At 53.1% G+C, this 11,440-nt stretch overlaps 2 protein-coding genes and 1 pseudogene across 9 annotated transcripts; all 3 read right to left on the bottom strand.

Moving 5' to 3' along the window:
- Positions 1-167: 167 nt before the first annotated feature.
- Ccdc106 (coiled-coil domain containing 106) lies at positions 168-4,756 on the bottom strand. 8 transcript variants are annotated; one of them, XM_032894541.1, is made up of 6 exons: positions 4,701-4,756; positions 3,284-3,435; positions 3,040-3,144; positions 2,776-2,952; positions 1,247-1,459; positions 168-744 (listed from the first exon to the last, which is right to left on the bottom strand). In XM_032894541.1, the coding sequence occupies exons 1-6, from the start codon at positions 4,754-4,756 to the stop codon at positions 428-430; spliced, it is 1,020 nt and encodes a 339-aa protein (XP_032750432.1). In that variant the 3' UTR covers positions 168-427. The 8 variants fall into 8 exon arrangements, with proteins under 8 accessions (XP_032750432.1, XP_032750431.1, XP_032750428.1 ...); XM_032894540.1 differs by lacking the exon at positions 4,701-4,756 and adding an exon at positions 4,065-4,146 and having other exon boundaries at positions 3,040-3,139; positions 3,284-3,357; XM_032894537.1 differs by lacking the exon at positions 4,701-4,756 and adding an exon at positions 4,065-4,140 and having other exon boundaries at positions 3,284-3,357.
- A 577-nt stretch (positions 4,757-5,333) lies between these two features.
- LOC116892689 lies at positions 5,334-7,282 on the bottom strand (annotated as a pseudogene).
- A 98-nt stretch (positions 7,283-7,380) lies between these two features.
- Positions 7,381-9,552, bottom strand: LOC116892688 (zinc finger protein 580). The gene is made up of 2 exons (XM_032894544.1): positions 9,395-9,552; positions 7,381-8,320 (listed from the first exon to the last, which is right to left on the bottom strand). Exon 2 carries the CDS (start codon positions 8,306-8,308, stop codon positions 7,790-7,792), a length of 519 nt encoding a protein of 172 aa, XP_032750435.1. The 5' UTR covers positions 8,309-8,320; positions 9,395-9,552; the 3' UTR covers positions 7,381-7,789.
- Between the last annotated feature and the right edge of the window lie 1,888 nt (positions 9,553-11,440).

Below are 11,440 nucleotides of genomic sequence, written 5' to 3'. Positions count from 1 at the left end.
AGAAAGAGGCTGCTGCTCCGCTTCCCACCTCTGCCTCCTGGGGCTAATTACACCCTGTCCTCCCCAACCTCTCTAGAGGCCTCTGCCTGAGCGCTCCCGTCCCGGTCTCCGTGGCGACGGCCACCCCTTCCCAGCACATCCCCTTTCTAGTAAGATCTAGGGCCCAGTTTATTGAAAATTTTCATGTCTCTTTAATTTAAACTCTCAGAATAATGCTCTGTCTTCGCGTGGGATGCAGATGGGCTGCTCCTGGCTAGGGAGGCAGAGCTGGCAGCCCTTGGCGGAGTGAAATGGAGGTGGGGTGCCTAACGTGTACGGCCGAGAGACCGGGTCTAGTGCTCTCGAAGGGCAGCTTCTAGCCCTGGCGGCGCCCGGGGAAACCCGGCCTGGCACTCTGCTGGGCAGGGAGGTGTATGGGGCGGCGGCATCACCGCTTGAAGCGGTAGGTGATTGGCAGGAGCAGTTTGCTCTTCTTGAGAGCCTGCACCTTCTTGAGAGTCTCGTCGTCTAGTGCCAGGAAGCAGCGGCGGGAATACTCTAGCAGGCGCTCCTTGGATGGATCGAACTCCCCCACCTCAGCCAGCTTTTCGGGAGCCACAATGAGTAGCTCTGCGATGGGCGTGGTCAGCGCCACAGTGTTCCTGTCCACACGGTGGTGCTCAAAAGCTCTGGACATGCTCTTCAGCTTCTGGAAGGTGCCCAGGATCTTCTTGTAGCGGCACAGGACCCCATCAGCATCCTTCACTGCAGGACCAAGAAGGCAGAAAGAGGAGGACTGGGAAAGACACTCATGTGGGGCCAGAGACATGAACCCGGATAGAAACAGGGCAGGCATAAGGAGGAAAAATGGGGTGAGACACACACAGATTAGGAAGCAAATGAAAGCAAACAAGAAAGAAAAATCATGAAAGTGGGGACACATGAGGAGCCCCATACAGGAAGAGAAAGGGAAACAAAATGGAAAATAGTTGAGACCTGAATAAGAAATGAAGATGGACCAGGGAAATTGAAGGTAGGCCTGGACACCAGAGGAAAGAAGAGGCACCTATGAGATGTACCCAGAGACCTACTTTCTGATGATACAGGACTGAATCTGCTGGTTGGTGAAAACCGAAATTTAATGCAGGACCACAAAGGGCTGTGAGATGAAGTTGGGTCTGATTGTTTTGTATATGGGGAGTTAGGGCATCACTATAGAGCTCACACTGTGATTCTGGGTGGACATCCCCTCCAGGTACCCACTCACCCCGTTGTCTCTCTCGAGCCTTGGGCTTCCCAAATCTCCTCCGGCCAGCACTTCCCTTTTGCTTCTGCCTCTTCCTTTCACTGGCACTTCCCTCTTCGGACAACCCGCTGAAGGAGGAGGCTGCTGACTCAGGGTCTGAGGCTTCTCCCCCAACCCCAGCCCGGCTGTCCCCATCAGCCCTCCGAGGTCCAGGCTTCATCCGGCAGTGGTCCTCTAAAGAGACAAAAATGAACTGTGATACAATGTTCTATCACTGCCCTGAAGAGGCATGGACATGGAGGCCAGGTCCTCAGGATGAGGACAGGGTGAAGGCCCCAAGTGGAGACATTAGCTACACTGAATGCCATAGAACCAGCTGGGATTCAGAGAACATTGGGAGCGTTTTTCTAGACTCGGAACTTGACTGAAACAGGTCCAGGAATTCATGAGGATCTGTGACTATGCAGAGTTTGGGGGTGGGGGGATGTATCCTGGAAAGCTCCACAGTGAAAAGTCAAAATCCAAGAGGCAGATAATGCCTCTGGGTAGGAGGATTGGATATCAGACTCCTACAGAAGTCAGGGTTCAGTTTGGGTACTAGGGAAGGCTAACTACCTTCCCCTAGATAGGAAGCCAACTGAGACTCAGACTCAGCATCTTCTGAAGGATGGACTCCTGAGGAGAACTGAAATCAAGACTGCCCAGCCATACCTACCAAGAAAAGACTGGCGTCACCCAGGATAAAGCTCATGGTATTGGAAGAGGAGGCATACATGGTCCCCATCCCAGTGCTGGGTCCCCAGTAATCTAGACCCTCAAAAGACCATAGGCCCTTTGCTAGAGCTTTTGCCATTGTTGCCAATGAGAAAGCCTGCCAGCAGCTCAGCAGCATACAGAGGTTAGGGTTGTGGCCTGAATAAGGTTAAGTACTCCAAAAAAACCTGAGCTAAAGATCTGGGAAAGGGCAGCCTAGAGTGGGGAATGTGCTGGGAATGGCAGCCAACACATATTAATAAGGAGACAGAATCCTGCCTATCAGAAGAGGTGACACCTCATGCTGTTACTAGTCATAGATTAAAGCAAGGTGAGGAGGTGGTACTGAGACCCCACAGCCTTTGAAGAATATGAAACAAGAGCCACGATAATGTAGAACAGGGTGGAGGGAAGACAGGACCCTGATTGTTTCAGGGCATCTCTACTGCTTAAATAACTGCATCATTCAGAAATCCTGGGATGTCGGCAGGGCCCCTCTGAGGGATCCAGTTGAGTGCAATGGGCCTACTGACAAAAGGACAGTTCCCCTAAGATGAGGAACCTGGGCTGGGAATAGAATTGGGGAGACAGTTATGCCAGCTTGAGGCTGGTGAATTATGGGGCAGTCTGTTACAAGGTAGGAAATGAGAAGTCTTTGGAATCAAGAAGGAAACGGCTGGAGAAAGCCCTAAAATAGGCATGGGCCTTAGTGGAAGGATAAAATGCCAAGCCCCCATCAGGTCTAACCAACAGTTGGTCTTGAATTCTGCGGGTCCTGGGGGACTGTGTGCCCCCACCTGCATCCATCCGGGCAGAGGAAATGAATTTGTCCAGCTGACACCGCAAAAAGTCCCTCTCCTCCTCCAGGTCCTCAATGCGCTTCTGCAACCACGAGTTCCTCTCAAGTGCCATGTGCAGCTGCGTCTTAACACTGTTCATCAGGGCCAGGGTTGGGGAGGTGGCCTCTGGAGGCTCTAGGAACAGCAGGGATGGAGGTCATGCCCCAGGATGAGGCAGTGCCCCAACTGACTCCAGTCCCTCCATGCCCTTTTCCAGCTCACCCTCAAAATTTCTCCGTGAGGGACTCAGACTATAGAAGATCTGTGAGTCTAAATGGGGTGCCTCTTCGAAGGGAATGGAGATCTCAAAAGTCTCTTCGTCCTTCACTGCGGAGAGACCAGCAAAGGTCACCCCAGAAGTGGCCTGGACCTTATAGACCACCCCCAACCATAGCTGTCCCGTGGACAGAGGGAACCAGGATATCAGGCCAAGGATGGGGAAAGAAAAAGTCCCCAAGAGCCTCACTTGTCCGCCTATGGTTGTTTCTGTCATTCATATCGAGGCTTCTGGCAGACCCAGCAGTTGAGCCCTTGGGGGCACTGGACAGAAACAGGTCACCAAATGTAGTCAGTCCCGGGAGAGGTGGAGTACCTCCGGAGTAATAAGGGATCACCTGTCTGCGGGAGGAAAGACCCATACTTCTGGACAGAGACACTGAGGTTTCCAAAGTATGTACCCAGAGTGAGGGGGCTCAGCAAGAGGACTCTTGGTTGTGAAGGAGCTCAGCCCTTAAGTTCTTTGGTTCCTCGTGGAGTCAACACCACAGGAACACTTTGGCCTGAATAAGAAAGCCCTTCATCTTAAGCCATCTCCGGACACAAAGCCATAAATGGACAACCATCCCTAACTTCCACTCTTGAGAGGGAGGGGGTGCTTCCATCCTACAAGCATTCCCCTGTCCCAGCCGCCCATTCCTCCCGCACTCGCGTGGGCGAGTAAAGCCCCTCCCCGAAGTGGGCGCGTGCGCAGTGCGGGGGAGGTCACGCGTGGGGATGCGCCCCCGCCCTTTGTCCCGCAAATGGGAGGGGGCGACCGTGGCAAAGGGTCCCAGAATGGGCAAGCGGCATGGGGGTATCGACCGTGGGCACCGTTCCCCGCCCTTGGGTGCTCAGGGTACAAGGGGCCGAGGCCCCGCTCTCACCCACCCGGGCACGGACTCCAGCCCCGGGACCGACGGCAGTGGCGGCGCCCATGCCCAGCGCAGGGGAGCGTCTGCAAAGTGTCGCGGAAAGAAGCGCCCACCCACCAGAAAGCGGGCGCAGCGGCAGAGGAGGGGGAGTCTCGGAACTGGATGGCGGAGAACGCAGAGACGAGGGCACGAGCGGGACCAGACCTCCCGGGCCCGGGGCGCCTCTTCCTGGAGCCCAGGTGAGGCCCGCCGTTTGCGCGGAGGTCGGGGCCGCACTTGCGCGATAGCCCCTTGCAACACCCCCTACCCCCACCATATAACCCCCCCTCCGCCCTTCCCAAAGCCCAGGCAGGGATCCTCACGAAATTCTCATCCTGCACAGCTGAAACGGTTTCGGGGGTCCTCCGGGTGAGTGGCTATGTGACCAGTGGGCCGGGAAAACTCAGAAGGTATGAGGCATTAAGGAAAATTGAAGTGAAACTTTAACCCCCCTTTAATGATCCCTAAGGAGCTGGCTGGTACTGCATACCTTTAGTCCTAGCCGCCTCAGCCAAGCATAAGCCCTACTCACCCCACCCCATCCCCATCCACGGAAAGGATTAACGGAATAAGAGGACCAGGATAGGTTGTGTGATGGTTACTTCTCCGCAGAGTGGGGGGGGTCAGGAATAGATAGCCCCCACTGGAGCCGCCTGTGTAACAGCTACACTCCAATTCCTGCCCTTCATTCCTCCATGGCCTCGGTTTACTCACCTGTTAAGTGGGAAGTTACTCTCAAAGGTCTTTGAGAGGATGCAGTGGTGTGACATACCAAAGACTCAGCCCAGAGCTGGACCACTCTTGGAGCTTAAGATCCAAGTGCTGTTGGTATTATTTGAAGTCAGTGGGAGTAGATACACAGCCTTTAAGACACTCTCGGGGTTGGGGATTTAGCTCAATGGTAGAGCGCTTGCCTAGCAAGCGCAAGGCCTTGGGTTCTGTCCTCAGCTACGGGGAGGGGGAGGGGGGACACACACTCTCTCTCCCTCTCCCTTCTGCCCCAAAAGAAGTCGTGGAAAGAGGCAAACTTCACATGACACAAAACAATCAGTGAAAGGGAACGGAGAAGACATGTTTATTAGACCTGCAGCAAGGTTCCACCTGCCTCTCCAGTTCACAAGCAGCAGGATGTTTTTTGGGGTTCTGAAGCCCTAAGGGAGGCATGGTTAAACTAACCTTGCAGAGGAAGATCGAATGTGTCAACCAAGAAACTAAGAAGCTTCCTCTCATACTTCACTTTTACAAATAAACTGCAGCCTGGGTCAGCAAGTCCAGGGGGAGCCACTTGCCCTAGATCAGTGTTTCAAACCACAGAGAATTGTATATAGCAAAGTGAACTCTAGATTTAAAATATGTATCAGGTTGCCCTATACACACTAAAGGTAATTACCATTAAAACAGTTTCACATGTTTGCTGTGCTTATGGTTTGAGATGTTATTTTTTTAAAGTATATTAATGTGGATTATAGTTTAAGTGGGGAAGGGGTAGTGTTCAGAACCTTATTTCCAAAGGTGCTGGGGATGTGGCCCAGTCTGTAGGGTGACTAACATGCGCAAAGCCCAGAGTTTCAGACTCAGAAAGTGGAGGCAAGATTGTAAGTCCAGTGTCACCCTGAACTACATTATAACCTTGTCTAAATAAATGGCAGGTTTGGGGGAACTAAAGTAGGCCTAACTCCCAGAGGAGGAAGACAGACTTTCCCATCACCCAGTGAAGGTCTTTGTTCCAGATAGTATAGACTAAAATGTCTCCCAAAAATGTAATGATTGAGAATGGGGTATGGTGGGTATTGAGTGTCCAATCTAGGGCCCTACCTCCAGTGTCAGAGTAGAAACTTCTGACTACCCACTAAAACTTCCCAGGCAAGTTTTCCCAAACAGTGCTGTCCTCCTTTCTTCCTATCAGGAAGCCACAATAATAAATACCCCAAATGTCGAGGGTACAGGGCTTATTCACTGATGCACTAACAGCTCAGAGATGCTTCAAGGCAAGGCTGGGTTTACATCCCAGGGTTCTGAAAGCCAGGCTTCAACTCATGCCAGTGTCTGAGAAATTCAGGAGGAGACCCACGACCTCTGGGGTACCCAGGAGTTCATGGATGCTTCCACCAAATGTGCTTCTCAAATGTGTTCTGCTCGGTAAAACAGCCTGGGCAGAGTGGGCACTGGAACAAGTGTCCCCTGAGTGCACACAGCTGTGCTGGGCCAACTCACCCGAATCCCAAAAGGGGGAAGGGCAGAGCAAGCAGCTGTGAGACCGTCCACCACCTGCCCTATGAGTGGAGTGGTGGCTAGTCCGCTTAAATGCCTTCACACAGGTGTAACATTTGAAGGGCTTCACCTCTGAGTGGATGACGTGGAGGGAGACATGTACTTGAAGACAGTAAAGTGCACCACACAGCTGTAGCACTTTTTGTGAACCAAAGTCCCATCAGCCCTATCCTCCCTGACTCCTCATCCCACCAGCACTGGGTAAGGGACACCCTGGGTATCAATGGGAAGATAATGGTTGGGCCCTAAAAAGGACGAAGTCTGGGGAAATCCTATGGAGGAAGAAAGTCCAGGTTCTGTGGACCCACCTGTCCAACAGAGAGGTGGCATCCATGGCCTCAATAGAGAAAAGCACCCATATCTGAGGGCAGGAAGGTAGCAGCATCAGCATCCATAGATGTAAATGAGGCCTAATGAATGGGAAAGAGAAACACGGACTCCGTTTGGGGTATTTGTTCCACCCAAGATCCTCTGTGTTATCCCTATAAGTCCTCTGGAGTCCCTCCACTGTCTTCTGGGTTCCACTATCCACTATAACCAATCAAGACCTCAGTCCCCTTCTGCCATGTGCCTTCCTCAGGTCACTCAGCAGCCATCCTGCAGGACATCTTGTAGCCCTTGAGGACTGTCCCGCGCTCTGGCCACCACCTAGGTCTAGTGTATGTCTAGGTTCTCCAGCTACACGCCCCACCCTTAGTTCTTTCAAAGTTCGTGGCCTCTGCCTTTGGAAATTAACCAGCTAGTTCTCCAAAAGCTGCCTGTTGTGACCCCGCCCCCTCCGCAGCTGCTAGATTCTCCATCCCTCCCAGCCAGCCTGGTATCCAGTGCAGCAGCCTCTCGGGTCCAGGCGGCCACGGACAGCCCCGAGTTGCGCCCACAGCTGTAGGCGGCAGAGGGACCGGGACCCTTGGCTTCCCCAGTATCTGGTAGTACCGGGTTTGGGGAACAGGAATCAGGGGAAAGACGAAGGTCCAAGAGAAGACGGAGAGGACGGGTTGCCTGAGCATCAGAAAACAGCTCCGATTGGAAACGCACTTCGAGCACAAGGTTCCTATGTGCTAGTGGTCCAGACTCAACCTTTCTTCTCCCAACACTAACCCACATGCAAGTAAGAACCCGAGAATGAAGTGCGGAATGTTTATTGGGCAAAGAACGAGGGATCATGGGCATTAGAGGGAAGTACAGAGGTGATCCAGACCGTGCTGGTGCTTTTGTCATTTCTTCCACGAGGACCTTACTACTTGGGAAGAGTAGACGACCAAGACTCAGGAGAGGTCGTAGCATTTGCAAAGGCTTACACAGCACGGCTGGACTGAAGCCCAGTTCCAATTGACACCCAGGCCCAGAAGGGCAACAACTTTGGTCTACATCACACAGCTAGACAGAAGAAAAGACGAAATGATGTTTCTCTTTGGGGGTTGGTGGGGAAACTGAGGCCTAGGGTAAGGCAGTAACCTCAGCAGAACTGGGGTATGTGTAGGAATGACACTGTGTGGGACGGACGTGGTGGCCCAGAGAGAGCAGGGCCGAGCTTAGTGCAGGCGCACGTGTTGCGCCAGCTCCGCGGCGTCCTGGAAGCGGCGTGGACAGAGCGGGCAGGTGTGAGGTGGACCAGCGCGCGCACGGTGGGTGGCGCGGTGCCGCGACAGGTGGCTGGAGCGCTTGAAAGCTTTGCCACAAGCACCACAAGTAAAGGGCTTGAGGTCCGAGTGCGACACACGGTGGCTCTGCAGCCGCAGAGGGCTGGCAAAGACACGAGCGCACTCTGGGCAGCTGTAGCCCTTGCGAGGACCTGGCTCTCCCGGGGTCGCCTCGCGCTGCGGCGGGCCCCTAGGTTCCTCCTCCAGCTGCACCGTGTACGTGTAGGGGACCCCGTTGGCGTCGATGAGCAGATGGCGGCCCAGCCGCGGTGGCCGCGGCCCCGCCACCGAGGAAGAAGTGGAGGAGGGGCCTTCCGCCTTGGGAAAAGGGGGAGTCTTGGGGGGCGGTGGGTCCATGACCTCCGGAGAGGAGGACCGAGGGTGGGGTGGCCGCGGCGGCAGCAGCAGCATCTGGAGCGGCAGCTGGGAGCGGCGGAGGGAAGAGAAGTTAAGATCCTCTCTTCCTTTCAGGAAAAAAAAAAAAAAAAAAATCCTAAAAAGGAAGGTGTTCCCATTCTCTGCCAGACTGTGCTACTGACCTACCTCCCTTCAAAGTAAAAAGTGATTCCAGTCCCCATCTCTGGACACCAGGGCTTGGCAACACCCGGCTTCACTGACTCAGGTCAGAACCTCAGACATCCTTCGGATTCCCTCCGCTCACCCCCACCCACTGAAATCAATCTCCAAGTCCATTTCTTTCTTTTTCAGTTTAGGTCCTCTCTAATCTCACATTCCAGAGCCTCCGAGATTTTTCTCCCATCTACCCATTCCTCTTTCTCAGAGCTTTACTCAAGCTCTGGCTCAGTCCTTTCCCTCAGGTCCTCAATACCTTCAGAGCCTTCCCAATCTCCACAGTTGTCGCCTCAAGTTTCCTCTCTAGATACTTATCCGGAGTTCCACTAACCCAGTTCCCCACTTTCCATTCAGGGTTTTTTATGTCATCCCCACACTCTGCACCTAAAGGTCTCCCATTCTCTTTCCACTCCGGGAAACCCATCGTCTGTACTTCATTCTCAACTGCCTGCCTTCAATATGCGCCCCCATCTTGTTTCATTTCATTCACCACCGTCTCCACCCACAAAGTATCCTGACATCTTCGTTTTTCTCTCCGTCGCCGCCACCACCTTGGAGCATCTTCCCACTCTCAGTCATAGACCTCTGGTTTCTTGCTCCCAAACAGCAACCCCTAACCTTGGTCCCTCCTCTCTAGTTACAGCTGGCATCTCTGATCCCTCTTCACCTCCCAGGCTATATGATGCATGACCCCTAGCCTGGGGACTTCTAGCAACACTGGTCCTCTAAACCACCCCGTCCCGTTATATCCCGTAGGGCCTTCCTACTCCCCTGGCTTCCATAAGGAGCTTTGGCCTCCCGACATTCCTCTCTCCGACTCTGGGCGTCGCTTTCGTCGCCTCACCGCTCCGACCCACACCCAGAGACCTGCCGGCCTCGCGCCCTGCCCAAGCCAGGCTCCTCCCTCCATCCCGGCCCCCGTACCCGGTGCAGCAGCCTCTCGGGTCCGGGGGAGAACGGGGCCGAGGTCCCGGACGGACCCGGGCTTGCCCTGACGAGCGCCGCGGTAAGAGCGAGCTTCCGGGCAGCTCCGGGCCGGCGGCGCCGGGGACGCGGGTCGGGGGGCGCAGGGGCGCGAGGGGCGACGGCGTCCCTGGGAAAGAGCACCGTTCAGAAACGCACGCTCCACACACGAAGGTTCCGAGGCTGGAGTCAACGGCTCTAAAGGGAGCGCGTAAAGGGTGGGGGTGGCGCGTAGCCAACAAGAAGGACCTGCAAAAGAACAGTTCCCAGCTGCGTGCCATTCACGGAAAGAGCCATTCCGTTTCTTTGAGTGACCAGTATGCTGAAGCTAAATACCGTGAAGTCTCGCAAGCCATCCATAAAGAATTGGAATGTACAGCTTGTTGTCTTTCCACCCTGCCTCCCCTTTCCGCTCAGGCAAAACCACTCAAGGCAGCAGGTTAGAGAAGGATGTGTTTCTGTTGGATGAGCAAATGGAGAAACTAAGGTCCAGAAGCCAGATCTCTGTTGTGGTTTGGTAGGGTCACAATCCTCACATCTTAGAAAGAGGGAAATCAATACCCAAAGAAGACGTTGCCAGATTAGGTAAAGTATATGTGGCGAAACAGAAGCTGGAGACACCAGATGCTGACAGAGAAAGGAAAATGTGCTAGTTCCGGCTGAGCATTTAGGGAATCTGAAAACTGGAGCTCGCTTGCTAGGTATAAAAATGGGGACAGGGCCGATGGTATAGCTCAGTCGATAGAATGCTAACCTAACATGCACTCTGGTTCGAGCCCCAGCACTACAAAAGAAACGGGTGTGATAGCTTGAAACAGAAGAATCAGAAGTTCAATATAGCAATATAGCGAGTTGGAGGCCAGCCTGGGTTACATGAAGTCGCATCTTAAAATAAGGGTGGGGAGCAGCCGTGATTCTTGCCAGTGATCTGGTGGGGAAAAGTAAAGCCCAGAGGAGGCCAGCCATTCCTAGGCACAGGCACAGGAAGGTTTGGACTTGAATACATGAGGAAGCTGAGGCTCAGAGAAAGTCAAGCATTGTCATATACACAGGCAAGGAAGCTGGTTCTCCGGAATGGGTAGGAGTGGTGGGTCACCAGCACCCGCTGCCCAGGGTAGCTGGCATGCTGGGGCTCTTCGAGGAGGGTCTGAGCATCCAGTGTTCATGAAGTAACATTGCAGGTGCATCCTGGGCCAGTGAAGACACTTCATATTTGTAAGATGCACTCTGGTATGAGAAGCAATTACGGGAGGTTGGGACCCATCTAGGGATAAGTCCTAGATTCATGTACTGGGAGTTGGGAGGGGGCAACAGCTGGAAATAGCTGAGGGAGAGAGGGTTAGTCTGATGCCCAGCCCAAGGACAACGCCACCCCAAAGAGTGGACTACCCCTTGAAGAATTATCCAGTATCTTTCCCATCGGTGACAAATGCTATAGTTTCTATGAGGCATGGCAGACACTGGATACATGAAGCTATTGAGCACTAGTGCTTCTGAGGCCCTAAAGTATGGAACTTTTTCATTCCTTGATTTAGATTTGCCCCATTGGACAAACTTTATTAAAACTTTATTTAAACTTTCTTTTTATTTCTTGAGACATGATCTCAAGAAGCCTAGCTTGGCTTCAAATTTGCTATGCAGCCTAAGATAACCTTGAATTTTTTTTTAAATGTATGTAAGTGTTTTGGTGGTATGTAGGCATATACACCACATGTGTGCTTGGTGCCCTTGGAGGTCAGAAGACAGCATCGGGTTCCCTACACCTGGAGTTAGAGTGTTTGTGAGCCACCATGTGGGTGCTGTGACTCAGACCCAGGTCCTCTACGAGAGCAAAGGATTTCAATCCCAGATGACCACATGGTGGAAGGAAAGAACCAACTCCAGAAGTTGCCTTCTGATTGCCCCATGCATGCACATAATCACATATAAATGAATATCAAAAAAACGAAGCCAAGAAGGGGGCAGAGGCACAATACAAAATAACAGTTAGTGAATGAGTGAACTTGG

The sequence above is a fragment of the Rattus rattus genome, chromosome 2, assembly GCF_011064425.1.
Source record: "Rattus rattus isolate New Zealand chromosome 2, Rrattus_CSIRO_v1, whole genome shotgun sequence".
NCBI lineage: Eukaryota > Metazoa > Chordata > Mammalia > Rodentia > Muridae > Rattus > Rattus rattus.
Note: the sequence above shows the minus strand (reverse complement) of the source record. Positions and strands in the feature narration are given on the sequence as shown.